This window comes from Galeopterus variegatus, unplaced genomic scaffold (assembly GCF_000696425.1).
Source record: "Galeopterus variegatus unplaced genomic scaffold, G_variegatus-3.0.2 Scaffold452, whole genome shotgun sequence".
Lineage (NCBI taxonomy): Eukaryota > Metazoa > Chordata > Mammalia > Dermoptera > Cynocephalidae > Galeopterus > Galeopterus variegatus.
Genome location: NW_007726563.1, coordinates 182,860 through 200,642, shown reverse-complemented (window position 1 = coordinate 200,642; position 17,783 = coordinate 182,860). Strand labels below are relative to the sequence as shown.

General features: G+C 49.8%; 2 protein-coding genes across 2 annotated transcripts in view; one reads left to right on the top strand and one right to left on the bottom strand.

Annotated features, from left to right (window-relative positions):
• The first annotated feature begins 6,044 nt into the window (after window positions 1-6,044).
• GUCA1A (guanylate cyclase activator 1A (retina)) lies at window positions 6,045-12,447 on the top strand. The gene is made up of 4 exons (XM_008568910.1): window positions 6,045-6,247; window positions 11,394-11,543; window positions 11,887-11,980; window positions 12,285-12,447. The coding sequence occupies exons 1-4, from the start codon at window positions 6,047-6,049 to the stop codon at window positions 12,443-12,445; spliced, it is 606 nt and encodes a 201-aa protein (XP_008567132.1). The 5' UTR covers window positions 6,045-6,046; the 3' UTR covers window positions 12,446-12,447.
• Window positions 12,448-15,731: 3,284 nt separating this feature from the next.
• The window catches only part of GUCA1B (guanylate cyclase activator 1B (retina)), an 11,827-nt gene continuing 9,775 nt past the window's right edge, over window positions 15,732-17,783 (bottom strand). Inside the window, exons 3-4 of the mRNA XM_008568909.1 lie at window positions 16,540-16,660; window positions 15,732-15,859 (exon numbers count right to left, since the gene is read on the bottom strand). Coding sequence (XP_008567131.1) covers window positions 15,732-15,859; window positions 16,540-16,660 — 249 coding nt within the window. The remainder of the gene's footprint in view (window positions 15,860-16,539; window positions 16,661-17,783) is intronic.

Below are 17,783 nucleotides of genomic sequence, written 5' to 3'. Positions count from 1 at the left end.
ATTCAATAAGCTTAGCATGGTGCCTCGAACAGAGTAGATATTTAATAATGGTTTCATCCAATTTTAGCTTTCTTTAATCCTTATTTAATCATGCATGCATGCATTCACTCATTCAATAATATTTTACTGAGCTCAAGCTCCTGTGAGTCAAATGTTACTCTCAAAAAGGTAACTGAGGAGAGTTTAGTGAGTGGACTGTGAGTACTTTGAAAAATTTGTAGGAAAACAGAATTAAAAGATAACATGTTTCCTTTTATGCATCTAAAAAAATCTTTCCATGAACTTTTTGAGTACCCTCATATTAACAGAGAAGTGGGCATAGTTCAGGGAATGGTGATTACCCAGAGTAGCAGCAGAGAGTAGCCCTTGTGATGCCTAATGGGGTAGAGGGAGGGAGCCGTCATTATAGGAGCCCAGAGAGCTCTGGCAGGAACTGTGGCTGAAGGGAGAAGAAAACAACCACTGCCAAAGCTGTGAGCCAGCAGGGAGGGAGGGAAACACTTACCCCAGCCCTTCTCTCAACACCCTTCAGTCTCCCTCCAGTGTTTCTCAATGGACAAACCCAGCTTGAAGCCAGAGGGGCAAGGAGTCCGGGTGATACAGACCATGAGGATCAGCTTCCTGGGGCTCCAACCTGGATGAGAAAGGTGGAGAACGAGATGGGGAGGGGTAAACAGAATAACCAGCATGTGCGCATGTGGAATCCGTGGGGCTAGGTGCTGGGAGGTTGCCGGAGATGAATAAGACAATGGTCTAACCATGAGGATCAGCTTCCTGGGGCTCCAACCTGGATGAGAAAGGTGGAGAACGAGATGGGGAGGGGTAAACAGAATAACCAGCATGTGAGCATGTGGAATCCGTGGGGCTAGGTGCTGGGAGGTTGCCGGAGATGAATAAGACAATGGTCTCTACCCTCCTAGAGTTTGCTGGGTTCCTGAAGGCAGGCTGGCAAGAAACAGTGGCTAATAATTCCAGAAAGAAATGAATGTTATGTCTATGCTACTGTAGAAGTGTGAATGTATCGTAGACTGTAAGGGTCACCCCCAATGATTTCCACCACCTGCTGTTCCTTCCTTTGTATAATCCCCTCCCTCTGAGTGTGGGTGAGACCTGTGGCTAGCTTCTGACCCACAGAGTGTGGCAAAGGACATGGGATGTCAGTTCCTTGATTGGGTTATGTTAAATAAGACTCTGTTTCAGCAGATTGGAGAGACTCTCCTCTCTGGCTTGATGAAATAGCAGCCATATTGAGCAAACCCATGAAACAGGACCTGTGGGAGCCTCTAAACACTACAGGCAGCCTCTGGAACCTGAGAGTGGCCTCCAGACAATATCTAGGAAAAAGCCAGGGTCCTCAGTCATATAGCCACAAGGACATGAATACTGCCAACAACCTGAATGAGTCAGAAGTAGATTCTTCCCCACTCAGGCCTCCAGATGAAAACATAGCCCAGATGACACCCTGATTGCAGCTTCATGAGACCCTGGGCAAAGGATCAGCTAAGCTATTCCTGGGCTCTGGTCTACAGAAACTGTGAGATAATAAACGTGTGTAGTTTTGAAACTGCTGACTTTGTAGTAATTTGCTATGCAGCATAGAAAGCTAATATAACACGTGTTAGGGTTCTCCAGAGACAGAACCATAGGAGAGAGAGAGAGAGAGAAAGAGAGACAGAGAGAAAAGAGAGGGGATTTGTTAGGGGAATTGGCTCACGCAGTTATGGAGGCTGAGAAGTCCCACAACATGCTGTCTGCAAGCTAAAGAACCAGAGAAGCTGGCAGCGCAGCCCAGTCCAAGTCCAAAAGCCTCAGAGCGGGGGCAGCTGATGGAGTAACTCTCAGTCTGAGACTGGAGGCCCGAGGACCTGGAGTGATGCCCAAGGGAATTAGAAGGGTGTCCCAGCTCCAGAAGAGAGAATGGGCCTTTCTTCTGCCTTTCTGTTCTATCTAAGCCTCAGCTGATTAGATGGTGCCTGCGGTCCACCGATTCAAATGCCAGTCTCTTCTGGAAATGCCTTCACAGACACACCCAGAAATAGTGCTTTAATGGCTCTCTGGGTATACCTTTACCCAGTCAAGTTGACACCTAAAATTAGCACGTGAGCAAAATGTCAGTGTGCTGAGGGGAGAGATGAATTCTGCAGTTTCACGAAGGCTTCACAGAGGAGGTGGCATTTGTAGTCACACATGAAGAGTGAAGAGGATTTGAATAGGTAGAGATGGAAAGATGACCTGCTGCCTCTTCCTCGACCCCTTTATTTCCAAATCTTGGGCTTGAGAGGACTCTGCAAGGACACAGATTCCAGCTGGGCCCCAAGCAAATTACCTGGAGGAGCCTCCTGCCCTGACCCTCCCCCAACATATTCTGGAAAACCTGACCAAAGCAGGCAGATCCCAGCTCCCTGCCCCCAGGCACCCTAAATGGATCACTCTAGTTAGTGTGGCAGTAAAACTGTCCTGCTAGGGTTTTTTTTTCAAAAACAACTATCTTCTTCGATTATGTGAACAACATATGTTCATTGTGAACCATTTAAAAAATGCAGACAATTTTTAAAAAGCAAAGGTTAAAAAATCCCCGATGACCCCATGACCTGTAGATGAACCCTGTGAGCTTCTTGTCATTTCCTTCCATTCATAGGTATCATGCTCAGAGTAAGTGACAGGGACGCAGGGTCAATGTCAGCCTTGTCTTTCTCCCTCTGGTCTTCTAAGGAGCATCCTGATCTCTGGGCCCTCTGGATCCACCTGCTCAGGATAATAGGCAAAAAGAGTTGCAGAACTGGAAAAAAGAGAGAGACCAACTGGCAGTCGTTATGATGGAAGGATGAACATGGCCACTGAGGGGAAACACCAGACCCAAGAAGGCAGACCTGGCCCCGAGCACATAACCCCTTACAGCTCCCGGTTATATTTGGCAGATGCTCACATGAGGCAGGGCCAGAGATGCACTCCTCCCGTCTTGGCCCAGTTCTGAGGGAGCTCTTTGGCTCATTCCACCTGGAGCACCAAAGAGGGAGGTCCCTCCCTAGGTGTGCGTCCTGCTTCTGGTTTCTCATGTGTGTCCTGTGCTGTTGAAAGGGGGTGTCCACCCAAGGGAGGCTGCTGGGGCCGAGCAGTGTGTAGGGGCACAGATCTCCATCACTCTGGGCTCCTCCTTCACCCCAGGCAGTGGGCACAGTCCATGGATGTGGACACTGGACTGTCCCTGATGGCTGGAAGGCCGTGGCTGCACTTCCTTGACAGAACTGGGCCATCTCTCTGAGCTGACCTTCTCCAGGTCCCTGGTCCTCCCTCCTGTCCAGTTCTCAGGGAACCCTCCTAGGATCAAGAGCCTGGCATTCTTCACTCAAAATCATATAAACCACCATTTTCCTGGTGCCTCGATCCTCAAACTATCTCTGAGGGTTCTAGTTTTTTTTTTTTGTTTAAATAAGGAGATTGTTTTTCAGACATAACCAGTAATATGGGGAGAGGTGGTAGGTATTGTCATGGGTTCATAAGCTCAACAGCGATGGTTAACATCTCTGGTTTTCTTGGGCTTTCCCTTTGTAACCTCATGGTCACAAGATTGCTGCTGCTGCATTCCAGGTATCATGTCCACATTCAAGGCCAAAAGTGGGGAAAGGGCAGCACCAACTGCATTTTTTACCGTTTTTTTATCAAGAAAGCAAGCTTCCCCAGAAAACCATGGTGAACTTTTACTTACATTTCTTTGGGCAGAACCATGTCATGTGGCTACTCCCAGCTGCAAGAGAGACTAGCAACACAGTTTTCTTGCTTTTCCAGCTTCTTTAGTAGAGGCAGGCAAAGGGGCAGGGAGTTGGGAATGGGGTTGGATCTAATAAGGTTTCAACAAAGGCTTCTACCTTCTCCAGGGCCTGACCACAACTGGTAGGTGTCCTTTGTGAGGCAGGTTAGATGTCTGTTCCTACACACAGTTCTTCTGACAGCCCAGGACCCATGGTGAATGGGGACAAGAGGTGTGATCGGCTCTAACCTAAGGATACCACTGTGCCCCAGATGCAGTAAAGCTGCACCTAGATTATAAAGTCAACAGCATGCCAGACATGCTGCTATTTTGTAACAGATACAAAATAATAAAATAATAGCTAATATTTATGTAATATTAATATTATAAAATTTATATAAATATAAGTACATTTATATTACATATTTGTGTGTATGAAAATCTTTCTTAGTCTTCACTCTCTGAAGAAAAAGTGCTTTGCAGTCTGGAGTAAAGAATCCTCCCTCTGTGGCCTTGCAGTCTAGGAGGGAGCAGGCACACAGCTGGAGGTTCCTGGGAGGAACTCTGCAAACCTGTGTCACTAGCAAGACACATAACATCTTGTGCAGTATTTGAAATTGCTCAGCCTTTGTATCAGTCAGGATGGGCACCCCCAAAAGGCATCCCTTTTTTAAGTATAAAAGGCACTTTTACATTAGTGGATCAATGTACAACTTGAAACAGGTATCCAAGGCCTTGCTGGGGAAAGCAGAAATGTGGGTAGTGGTTCCCACTGGCTGAGTTAGAGGATTTGGGCATGGCCCACAGGTAAAGGAGGGAGGCAAACAAGAGGAAGGGACAGGGCAGGGTGAGCAATGGCTCTGAGCTTTCCTGGAAGCGTCCAGCTTAAGGGCACCAGCACCTGAATGTTGGTTCCATAAACGAAGCAATTTTATTTATTTATTTATTTATTTATTTCCTTTTTGTCTTTTTTCGTGTCCGGCAACGGATCGCAACCCTCAGTGTCGCGCCCGTACTGGACCGGGACCGGCAACGGGATCGCAACCCCCAGTGTTGCGCCCGCACCTCGCTCAGCCAGTGAGCTGCTGGTCTGTATGTGGGATCTGAACCCTTGGCGGGAGCGCCGCTACGCTCCCAAGCGGCGCACTGTAGCAGTGCACCACTGGGCCGGCCCTAAACGAAGCAATTTTAAAGTCTGCAGCCAGAAAGTAGACATCCCACTAGGCATCAGAGAAAGCTGATGCTGCATATACAACCCCTAGGCTTGGCCTGGGAGCTTTCCATGCCCCTGTGTGCCTGCACTCTCACTCACATGCTCACACACCCCAGGGCACCAGGCACACACTCAGTGTGCCCCCACCCCCCCTACCAATGCCCCTGGTTAGGTAGGCGATGGTGTTAGGTTCAGAGTCAGATGGGGGATTGAATTCAGGCCTCCCAGGATGGAAAAGATTCAACCTGTGGGAACATAGAGTGTGGTCATAATGGGACCAGTGTGTGTGTGAGTTTGTGTGTGTGCATGGCTGTGTGTGTGTAATGATGAAGGTTAATGTAGGAGGGGTTTACTCCGGCTGCTCAAGACTTGTCTTGGAGGCCCCCAAACACTGCATCTACACAGGTGCTGTCATATTTCAGCATGTCCATGGGTGATGGGACCCCGTCAGTTGTGATGGCCAAGTGCAATGCACAGCCTAGACAACTGCATACAGCAGCCTTGTCAAGAGCCCATCGTTGGCTTCTCCCTGGAAGAGGAACCAGCTCTATCTCATATGTACCTCAATTCCATGACTGGGGTGGGAACCAGAAACATTGTGAACCCACTCAAAAGAGGAGAAGAAGGGCATGGAGGTCATAGGATCAGAGCAGCCACTGGCTGGCCACTCATTCTGTCATGGTAAGAAGGGATTAGGAGACTGCAAACTGGGTAAAACAATCCTCTCACCTACAGCTCAAGGCTGTAATCCTGGGACTCTGCTTCTCTAAGCTTTGTTCTATTTTCACCCCTCTTCCCCAGGGTGCAGTCCCCACTGGCTGCAAGGATTTAGTGGAGACTTTTAACACTGGTTCTCAGGCATCCCCTGAACTTGGGTGTGGGCTATCACCTTCTCCCCTCTGCTACCAACTCTCAACATTTCCCTATACCAACTGATTCATCAGGCCATTTTTTGCTCAGACCTTGAAGACTCAGGCCTGTGAGAGAGAAGGACCCAGTTTTAGAAGGCAAGACACCCTCGTGCAGGGAGCTGTAGGGAACAGCACCCGTCCATCTTGGTCATCAGTCTCCTGCAGGCGTGAGCGATGGGCAACGTCATGGAGGGTAAGTCGGTGGAGGAGCTGAGCAGCACTGAGTGCCACCAGTGGTACAAGAAGTTCATGACCGAGTGCCCCTCCGGCCAGCTCACCCTCTATGAGTTTCGCCAGTTCTTCGGCCTCAAGAACCTGAGCCCGTCAGCCAGCCAGTATGTGGAGCAGATGTTTGAGACCTTTGACTTCAACAAGGTGAGCAAGGCCTGGGGAGATGGGTGTTGGAGAATGGCCTTGGGGACCCTGACCAGGTTGGAGGCCGAGAAGAACAGGAGTGTCTGCTGGGGAAGCCACGTCATTTAAACCGTTGTTTGTTTATTTGGGAGGTTGACTTTCCACATTAGGGATTCAGTTTAATGTTTGTTGAGCACCTACTCTGAATCAGGCACTGGGGGTGCAGGAATGAACCAGACCTCATCCCTGCTCTCACTTTCTAGAGGAACACAGAGAGGGCCACAAATGAGTGTAATTGGAGGCTGAATCTAATGGCTTCCTGTGTCTCTTCCACACCTACATCTCAGTTTACTCCAAAGCGAGTGTGAACACTTCCAAGGCAGCCATTGAGCACCTCTGATGTGCTGGTACTATGAGCATGTAGTGCTTTTGCAGATGCTCTTGATGGTCACAGGATGCAGGAGTAAAGAGCAGGGAGCGGGATGATGAGTCTTCAGCCTCAGCTGTCTGGGATGGGCTGGCCCATGTTCCTTGAGTCACCTATGATGTTCTATGGACACTAGGACTGCGGATGGGCAGGGCTGCCTGGTCACTGGGGAATCCAGGGTATTCCCAACTCCAATTGCACTTCTCCCTGAGGAACGACTTGGACGCACTGGGTGAGGACTTCCTGATAAGCTAGAGGAGACCATGAAAGGGGAGTCTGGCACTATGAGTTGGACACCTAACTTTCATCAGCAGTGGGACCTTGAGCTCATTATTTCTCTTCTCAGCCTCTCAGCTTATTCACCTGAGTCTGCCATGGATGTTGGGAACATGAGTTAAGATGTTTGTTGGTTTTCAATACCAAATCTTCCATTTATTTGGAACAATTTAGTCAAGATGTAGCAGTAGAAGAATCCAAATCCACAAGCTGACCTCCCCATCCCACCAGCCCCTCACATGGAAGGCAAGGACATGATAAAGGCTGCCATGTGCCCATAGCAGCCCTGCCCTAGAGAGGCTCTCCTTGCTGTCCAGAGGGACCAAACGCCATGTAGGTGGAGCTTCTAGGGAGAGCTGGGGCTCAGTGGCTATTTAAAACTCACTAATATTTGGGGTTAAGGGACCAAAGCAGATTATGGGCTTTGAGTCCCAGCCTCAAGGGCAGTATCCTGGTGCCCGAGGGCTTTCCCGAAGGGGGAGCATGGAGCAGTGTCCTGGAGCCCGTGGCATGGAGGCTAGGAGGGAGGACGTCATCACACCGGACCCCCAACATGCTCCCAAGGAAGCAGTAACTCCTGAACAGGAGGGGAGGGAAGTGTCCATGGCTGAGCCCCCCACCCTCCCCCTAACACACCGACACATCTCGTCTTCTCGCCTGCTCAGGAAATCCTTTGGGCCAAGATAAGTCTGCAGAAGGACCCCCTAAAATGACACATATGACACAAGAGAGGGGCAACCCATCTATTCTTTATTTGCTTAACCTGAGTCATTCATATGCCATCTCTTCAATTTTTGTCACATGCAAGCCCCATCTGTACTGTTTCAACCTGATCTTTTTCTTTCCATGGAAAGTAAATCAGCTTTTTGTTTCTGCTGTCTGGGAGAGAGGGGCAACCCATCTATTCTTTATTTGCTTAACCTGAGTCATTCACATGCCATCTCTTCAATTTTTGTCACATGCAAGCCCCATCTGTACTATTTCAACCTGATCTTTTTCTTTCCATGGAAAGTAAATCAGCTTTTTGTTTCTGCTGTCTGGGGTCCTCCCTTATGCCACACATACCCAGCCTGGGACCCTCTTCTCCCAAAATTCTGCTTGGCCACACCCTCCCCTGCTGCTCAAATGTCTCCTTCTCACTAACACCCGCCCCGATCTCTTGGTTTAAACTCTATTTAAAACTGGGGTTGGTCCCCACTTCTGCATTTCCTAGTCCCTCCTTCCCCCCAGAGCACTTTTTGTCTTCTAATACCAGAGGACATGCCACTTAGCCATCGTGTCAATCATCTATCTCCCCGCGGGAACGTAGGCTCCACAAGAACAGGGAATTTTTTGCCAGTCTTGTTCACTACCAGGCCCCCAGCTCCTGGGACGGTGCCTGCCTGAAACATGATAGGTGCTTAATAAATATTGGTTATATGAGTAAATGAATACATTGAGAAATCATGAGTTTGATGGGCTAGTTATGTATTTTATAATACACATTAATAATGGATTTATTAAAGTGGAGAATATCTTTGTAACACCTAATGTGCCTCATATCTACCCATTCTACACAATCACACTTTGGGCAACACTGTCTCAACTCACTGTCATCAGCACAGAGCAACTTAGCACATTGGCTAGGAGATGGGACAAAGACCGGGAGGTTTTGATGCAAAGAGTTAAAACAGGGATGTACAAATGACGGCCCTTGGTCTAGTTTTGGAAACGAAATTTTATTAGAACACATCACACCTATTCGTTTATAAAATGTCTGTCACTTTCACACTAAAATGTCTGGTGGCAAAGCTGAAATACTTACTATCTGACCCTTTACAGAAAAAGTTTGCCAGCTCCTGCATTAGAAGACAATTGTATCCTAGGGTTTTGCCCCAGATGCATAGGGTTCGGGGGAACAGCAGTGTGACTGGGGAGTGTGACCTGGGGGACAAGCATATGCTTTGCTTACTTTTGCCTGGGCTTGCTTGTGTGTGGCAATCACACAGGTGCATACAAATCAGTGTGAATCTTCTACCCCACATTTGAGTGCTGGTGTAAGATCTAGAAGACCCAGTTTTCTAGGCAAGGCTTTGTCTACATGTCTTTGTCTACATGTCTTTGTCTACATGTAGGCAAGGCCTACATGTCTCTGAACTTCAGCTTTCTCATCCAAAATGGGGACAAACATACCCACCTCGTGGGGGTAGCTGTGAGATAAATGAGTAACGTGAAGAAAGCACTCAGCACAGGAACTGTACGCACAGTGCTAAAAACGCTGGCATTGCTGTAAGTTTTATCATTGAACCTAATCCGCACTGCAAACTTGAAATGTACTTGTTGCTAGTTCCATCCTAGAGCTGAGGAAAGTGAGACGCAAGGAGGTCATGTGACTCGTTCAAGGTCCTGCCTCGCCGAAGAAGTGGCTTAGGTCTTTCTGGCACAAAAGCCCATACTTTTCCATTGCCTCTTTTTAGCCATCGTATTTTTTTTTTTTTAATGGCAAAAGTAATACAGCTCATTGTAAAATTTTCCAGCAATATAAAAAGATACAAAATGAAAAGCAAAAGTATCCTCATCCTGTGTCCCCTTCCCCGGAGGAAACCTGCTTAGCAGTTTCTTGCTCATCCAAGCACTGTTGTGTAGGGCCCTTTCTCCCTTCTGAGGACCATCCTGGGAGATGGGCTGGGCAAGGACTGAATGAGCTTAGGCATGCGTGAAAGCCCTTGAACATGGGAATGTACCATGCAAATGTTCACCACGACCACGATCCTCCTTGTGGGGCTCACAGTGGTCAAGGCCTTGCTCCAGGAAAAGGCCAGCACAGATCAGGAGATCCCAGAGGCCACCCTGCCCCACCTCTGCCACATCCCTGCCAGCCTCTCCTTGTATGTTTTCAGTGACAGGGAGCTCATTAGTGTACTGGCTGGCCCTTCCACCATGGGCAACTCCTGTTAAACAGTTCTTCATATTGACCCAAATCTGCTTCTCGATAACTTCCTGGTTCTGGAGTCATGGTTGTGAGCACAGTTGGCCCTCCCCATGGGTGAGTTCTGCATTCTGGCATTCAACCAACTGTAGAAAGAAAACATTTGGGGGGGAAAAATCCAATAAAAAATAACAATATAGCAATAAAAAAGAATACAAATAAAAAGCAATATAGTACAACTATTTACATAGCATCTACATTGTATTAAGTATTCATAAGTAATCTAGAGGTGAAGTAAAGTATACAGGAGGATATGCATAGGTTATGTGCAAATACTAGCCATTTTATAGAAGGCACTTGAACATCCATGCATTGTGGTACTGCTGGGGGTCCTGGAGCCAATCCACCACTGATACCGAGGGACAAATGTAAGTGCAGCAACAGGAGCTGGAATCCAAGTCACATGCTCTGAGTCCAGTGCTCCTTTCCTTACAGTGCTCAGCCTTTCTGCAAGACTCAAGCTTCCCTCTCCCAGCCTCATTCAGTTTTGGGGAGAGTGGGCAGAGACAGGTTCTGTGCTCCCTGCTTCCTTGACCTCATCGGCAGAGCTGGCAGGGCCAGGCAGTGTCAGCCAGTGAACATTTAGGGCCCTGGAGAAATGTCCTGCAAGAATGTCTTGTGCCACCCTCCCCCATGACCAACCTCTTCAAGACTCGGGGGGGGGGCATCACCTCTCCCAGGAAGCTTCCCTGTGCCCGTCTCCTCCTGCCCCTGCCCTAGCACAATTGGGTGCTGCTAATCTGTGATTCCATAATGTCCTGTCCAGATGTGTAGCCACCGAATGTACAGCATAATGACATAGAGATCTTTTTCCAATAACAATACTAGTAGTAATAGGTTACATTTATTGAGTGCTTACCATGTGCCAGACCGTGTTGAGGGCTTCACATACATGAGCTCATTCAGGCCCATAACAATCCCATAGAAGTAGGTACTATGTAACTATTACAGGTGATGAAACCCAGGGCAAGAGTCATATTAAGTCCTTTGTCTTAGATCCTACGGCTTTGAAAGGGTGAAGCCAGGATTCAAACCCGCGTCCTCAACACTGGGCTCCTATCAGGACAGGGTTTATATCTTCCTGAGTCCTGGATCCTCACAGCGCACCACAGCACGTAGGAGGTGCTCAGTAAAGCTGGAAGCACAGAGGGAAGAAAGAGAGAGGCGCCCTTTCTCCTGCCCCTACCCCAGCTCCTCGGCCCCAGTCAGAAACTTCCAAGAGTGCATCCTCCTGCAAGACGGGAAGGGTTCAAGTTTGAGAGTCACAGGGAAGCAGCCAGTGACAATGAAAACCCCAACGCCCGTGAAGAGACAGTATCAGCCGTTTCACCCCTGTGGGTTGTGTTATCGGATTTGATGGGCAGCCTTGGGCGCAGGCAGGGTGGGCCAGGCCGGCGCGGGGCGCAGGGTGCGGGGCTCGGTGTGCGGGTGCTGGGTGCTGGGTGCGGTGTGCGGGGCGCGGGGTGTGCTCACCGCCGGCCGCGCCCCTCGCCCAGGACGGCCACATCGACTTCATGGAGTATGTGGCGGCGCTCAGCCTCATCCTCAAGGGCAAGGTGGAGCAGAAGCTGCGCTGGTACTTCAAGCTGTACGACGTCGACGGCAACGGCTGCATCGACCGCGAGGAGCTGCTCACCATTATACGGGTAAGGGCAGGTGCAGAAGCCTGGGGGGACCCAGAGCTGACAGCCCCGCGGGTGGGACCTGCGGTCTCAGGACTGAGACAAGATTTGGGACTCAGCTCTGGCCCTCACCAACTGCGTGACCCAGACCACGTTCCTTCCCCTGGGTGGGCCTCGGTTTCCTCGCCGGTACCAGGAGACTGTAGAAGCTCGACTCTTAAGTCCCAGCCCTGCCTATGGCCCCCGGTACGGTGGCCTCTGCTCCCCACGGCTGTTGGGAGTCAGACCAGCTCTGACTGTGTCCGCACCCACCACTGAGGCAGAATTAGGATGGGTCCCCTTTCTTCTGCCTCTTCTTCCCGCCCAGGCCATTCGAGCCATTAACCCTTGCAGCGACTCGACCATGTCTGCCGAAGAATTCACAGATACGGTGTTCTCCAAGATTGACATCAACGGGGATGGTAAGTGGGCCTAGGAGGGGCTTCCCGGGGAGGGTCAGCAGGGGTGAGGTATAGGAGGGGAGGAGGAAGCACAAAGGGTCCTCTGCTGGTCCCCTCTTCCATCCACCTCTGCCCCAGCGACAGAGTTGGCTTTTAGGGATTCTTGGACCAGACTTTGGGCTCTGAGCCCCTCTGCCTGCTATGCCCACAGGCCACTTTTCCTAGCGTTGGCTCTGTCCTGGCCCCTTGCAAGAATCCTGCACTGGGTCCTGGGCTGCAGGCGTGGACACCCTCCTCCGCATGGCTCCCTTTCTCTCCACCCCAGGGGAACTATCCCTGGAAGAGTTCATAGAAGGTGTCCAGAAGGACCAGATGCTCCTGGACACGCTGACACGAAGCCTGGACCTTACCCGTATCGTGCGCAGGCTCCAGAAGGGCGAGGAGGAGGAAGAAGCTGGCCTTGGGGCAGCTGAGGCGGCTGGCTGAGCCCAGAGCCCAGCTGCTTCTGTACTGGCAGGGGGTGGTATGGCTGTGCTTGCTGTCATTGTTTTTGTCTTAATACTGGAGAGAATCAACTGAACCCAAAGGCTCAGCTAGCCTCTTTGGGGTGCACGGTGACAGCAGAAGGGCAGGGGTGGGAAGCCAGAGCTGGAGACACTGAAGGATGGTTCCTGGACCCTCTAGGAGACACAGCTGGTGGCAGCACTCCCTGCTGGGGTCACTGTCGGCATGCCTCTGCCCTTGGGCTCCTGCCTTGCCCCTTCTGGCTCCTCACCCGGCTTTTCCCAGTTTTCCCCGCTGAGCTTCTTTAGTCCACACTCTTCTAGATGTGGGAGCTCCGAGGCAGAGCTGGGCTTTTCCAGGTCTCTGATGGAATTCTGCAGATCCAGTGGCTGCAGCCTCGATCCTGGTGCTGCAGTCACACACCCATCCTGCCCCCAGGACCTTGGAGTCTGCTTGTGTGGTTTGTATTGATTCAGTCTTCCCTTCAATGAGCATTTATGGCATACCTACTATGTACTAATGCTACATGTTAGACGTAAAAAGAAGATGGGACTCATCCTCAAGGGACAAAGAGTTAATGGGGAGACACATAGAAGCATCATTATAATAAAACATGCTAAGAGAAGTTATGAACAGACTCCTGTGGGAGACTCCTGTGGGAGTCTGACTCAGAGACAGCATTGCAAAAGTGACCTTTGACTTTGGACATGAAGGAGGGGTTGGGGGTTGCACATGGAAAAGAAGGTGATGTGTGTGGGAAGGATGGAGGTGCATTCTCTGTGATATGTGTCGTGTGGGGCTGCATTGCAAAAGTGACCTTTGACTTTGGACATGAAGGAGGGGTTGGGGGTTGCACATGGAGAAGAAGGTGATGTGTGTGGGAAGGATGGAGGTGCATTCTCTGTGATATGTGTCGTGTGGGGCTGTGTGATATGGGGAGGGACATTTTTAGGTATAAATTGGGGATATCCCTTAGGATTTGAATTTTATCAAATTTAAAACAATCAGGGTCACCATGTCCATTTTTAGGGAGAAACTCCTAGAGTCCCAGTAAGAGAAAAAAACCCAGCTCCTTCAAGAATATAATCCTACCAAGGAGACAAGGATGGAATGTTTGGATGACAGTGAGGATCTGAATTATGACTGAGTGACCTGCCATGTGTGCATGTGTGTGTGTGCATGCATGTGTGTGCATTCAGATACTCTGGGAGGGTTTTCTCAAGCTTGATGTTGGCCAAAAAGTGAAAAAAGGTGGGTGGTACTGCAGGAAGCCCTCGCATATGCAGAGGAAATCCATATTGTTTCAGAAGAGAGTGCACAAGTCCCTGATACATACCCTGCTTGGTGGCGTGTGGTGCCACAGGGTTCCCCACAGCTCTGTGACTGGTCGAACCTAAATCCCTCCTGCTGCAGTGACACCTGACACCAGTTGGGAAGTGGGCAGTCTGTTACAGGTGAGCCCCATCCCCATTCTGTGTACACCCCAACTTTAAGAATACCCAACTCAGAGATCTACCCATTCATGGAAGGTTTTTTCAGCTTTGCCCCTGAGTTACAGCTGCCTGGTTGCCACAGGAACCTGGGGAAAGACACGGGCTGTGGCAGTTGTGACCATTTTTTAAAAGATGCTCCTTCTGGGCTTTGAGTCTTTACTTCAGCTGGCTGCAGCTGGGTGTGGGGAGCCTGAGCAACAGACATGGAGGGAAGGTGAAGGTCAATGCCACAGGCAGTCTGGGAAAAAAAGGGAGTTGACATTTCTGCTCCTTCTCTTCTTGGCTGCCTCTTGGGAGATGCTGAAGGTCAGAGTTGGGAGGGTGTCTGCATATAATTAGGGCAACATTCCCCCAACCTCTTTCACATACCACCTTTATGATTTGGGACATATCTGTGTTCCACATGGATTATTATGAATGTTTTTAATCAACCATCTTTTGCCTAAAATTGATTTCTAAAAGAAACTTTTATATGAGATATCATATCTGTAAAACCACAAGTTCAATAGGTTGATTTTATTTTTCATATATCAACATAAAAACATATCTATTCCAGGTAAAGCAAATGTTTTTCAGTTCCCACTTTAAGTCATCTCACGGGGGTAACACTGATCCAGGGCACTGGTTTTCACTTCATGTTTTCAGAGGTGCCTGCAGCTCCAGGGGTGGGAGGGGTCTGAGTTCCTCAGTCCCCACTTCAATGTGAGCAGCTCCCTTTTAATCTAGTTTCTGTATTGGGGTTGCACGTAATAGTATAACAAAAAGGAATTCCACATCTAAAAAAATAAGAATCTGAAACTGCTCGTCTAGTCCAACCTGCTCACCGTGCAGATGAGATAACCCAGCTTAGGGAAAAGAAGTGGTCTTGGGTCACACAGCAGTTGGAGGAAAAGCCCGGCCTAGAACTCAGGTCAGCAGGACCCCAATTCTCCCCAAAGGCAGGTTTTTCCATTCTTTAAGGAGACACAGGGGTGTCTGGCTGGGAATCGTGGAAGACGCATTCTGAGGACAGAGGTGGGGGAGGCTGGTATGGAGGATGAGAGAGAGGTGGGGGGAGTTGAGGGGGGTGGGCTGGCAGCAGGGGCTGGGGGAGCAGCACCCAGGCAGAGCTGAGACAGTCCCATTAAGCACAGCTGACCCCTCCAAGGATGGAAAGACCACAGTCTGCTATCTGACCTGCTGCAGTTTTCCCTTGTTGACATCCCTGGTGAGGACACCTTGGGGAGGAGAAGGCAGGGTCCTCCCCATGAATGCTCCTCAGGATCCTGGGTTATGTAATTATTACCCCCCCAAACACACACACATTTCTACCTTTAATTCAGTCTCAACGCCTTCCAGCCCCTGCTTCCCACCAGTCTTTGCTTCACATCCCCTTGAGCGTGGACATCCTCACTGCTGGTTTGATCTATAGGACCACTCCTCCGTTGGTCCCTGCTTCCCACTGAAAACGTCTGTTAATTTGTAGAAGGCCTCCAACCACCCAGCCAAGGCATAGTTCTCCAAGGAACAGCTGACGGGGGAGAGTAACTGAGTGCCCTTCCATCCCAGTAAATCTTCCAAAATGGACTGTGTGCCCTGTTGGCCACTTCAGAGCCAGCAGCCCTTCCCCGCTCCCACTCACCCTGCACAGGGGGTGCCAGGAAGTCCACACCAGGGCAAGAGTGGGACTGAGCAGGCTGAGCCAGGAACCCTCCCACTACTCTGAAGACCTGGGTGAGCCTGGAGTCTTAGAGGGGGTTGTGGACTGCTCCAGGGCTCCTGGGGCCCCAGACGGCTCAGAACATGGCGCTCTTCCGTCTCTGCTGAGAGATCCAGCTGCTGGGATTCACGTCCATCTGCAGCATCTTCATTACCCACTTGTCACGACGGGCGCCCTCAATGAACTCGTCTAGAGAGAGCTGGCCTGAGCAAGGGATAGGAGAGACAGTCATGCGGGAGAAGGGAAGACCTGGGGCTGGGACAGGAGGAGAGATCTTCTCTCCTAGGATGTGCCTTTGCTTTTTATACAAACCAGCCTGCAGTCTCGAGTCCTAAGCCCACAGTCTGTCGACTGATTCTCCAGGAGTCTCCTGGAACCTTTAAGGGGCTTTCTTTGCAGATGAATTAAAGTTCTACTTTTGCCCATGGTACCTCTGAAATCCTGGGTGTAGCTGAGAGATTCTGGAGAGCTCTTGTGTGTGTGTGCCAAGCCAGCCTTGGGGCTGGGCATTAAGCTACAGGGAGGAGAGCCCAAGCAGCCTTCATGGAGGCCCACCCTGTGCTTGGCTCTTAAACACATCATCCCATTTATTCCTCTCAACCTCTGTCACTATCCCCATTTTCCAGATGAGGAAACTGAGACCATGCTGAGAGGTTGAATGTACCACCCCAGTCTACCTGACTCTAAAGTTCCTATTGTTTTAATCGCTCCTACAAACATCATGTGCTCGTATGACCTGTTATTTCACGTAATCCTCTCCACAGGCATCTCACAGATGGGGATACCAGGCATTGGGAGGTAACGGCCTTGCCCAAGGACTCACAGCCAGAAAGTGGGTGTACTGCAGAGCAGGCAGCCCTCCCCACCCTCCCCGCACCACTTACCATCTCCATTCTCATCCACCAGGAGAAAGATCCTGTCCACGACCTCCTCGGGCGTGAGCAGCTGACCATCCTGCTTGGTCTCTACCTCCAGCCGGCAGGCTTTCTTCAGCTTGTAAATCGCCTGCCGGAGAACACTCAGCTGTATTTGCAGGAGACCCTGCAAGCTCCACCCCACCCCAGTGACCCACGACCCTCACTGCCACCTCCCCAGTGCAGGCTCCAGGCTGTGCATCTTAGGGCCACATGGTCCAGATCCACATCAAAATGGACCTGTCCTCAGGCTGTGCTCTCAGAGTCCCTTGGCCTAATTCCTACTGAGGAGTTCCTGGCCTCACCCACCCCTGTCCCCCTGCACCATCTGCATTTCCACCATGAGCCCAGAAGTCACTGTGACAGTCTAAACTCCATTCTTCAGAAGAGGGAATGGAAATCCAGAGAAAAAAGAGAATTTAGTGTGTTTCTGTAGGTGTGTGTCTGTGTCTGTGTAAAATAAAATGATGGGAATATAGGTGTTTGGACTAGAAGAAAAAACCAGTTTCTCCTTTGCCCTGTTTCTTCTCCCAGTGAGACTACATTTGTGAGAGCACTGTGTAAATGTGGCGGAGACAGACAACCAGGAGGCCTCTCCTCAGTTCCCAGGCTGGGTGCTCTCTGAGGACGCAGGCTGTGTCTTACTGACCTGTATGGCCTCACTGCCCAGCCCAGAGCCTGGCACAAGGCAGGCCTCACGAAAGGTGTTTGGGGAGTCTGAGGGATTAAACTGCTTCCTAGATATAGGAACTTGGGCAGACTACAGACTCTCTCCTGTGTAAGATAGGGCTAACAATGCCCACCCCACAGGGTAGCTCTGAGTCTTAGGAGGCTAACGCAGGTAACATGTTGAAGTCTGAAATATACTAAGTATTTCATTTTCTTGCTAGTAGTCTGTCAGTTCTGTTAGTCTTTAAAAAAACAACTTTTGGTTTTGGTTTTGTTGACTTTTATTTTTTCTCTTGTGCATTTGTTTTCTATTTTATTAATTTCTGCTCTTCCTTTCTTCTACTTTCTTTGACTTACTTTACTCTTCTTTCTAATTTCTGGAGATGTCTTCTTAGATCACTGGTTTTTATAGTCTTACTTTCTTTTTTTTTTTTTTTTTTTCCTTTTTGTCTTTTTTCGTGACCGGCAACGGGATCACAACCCTCAGTGTTGCCCCACACCTCGCTCAGCCAGTGAGCTGCCGGTCTGTATGTGGGATCCGAACC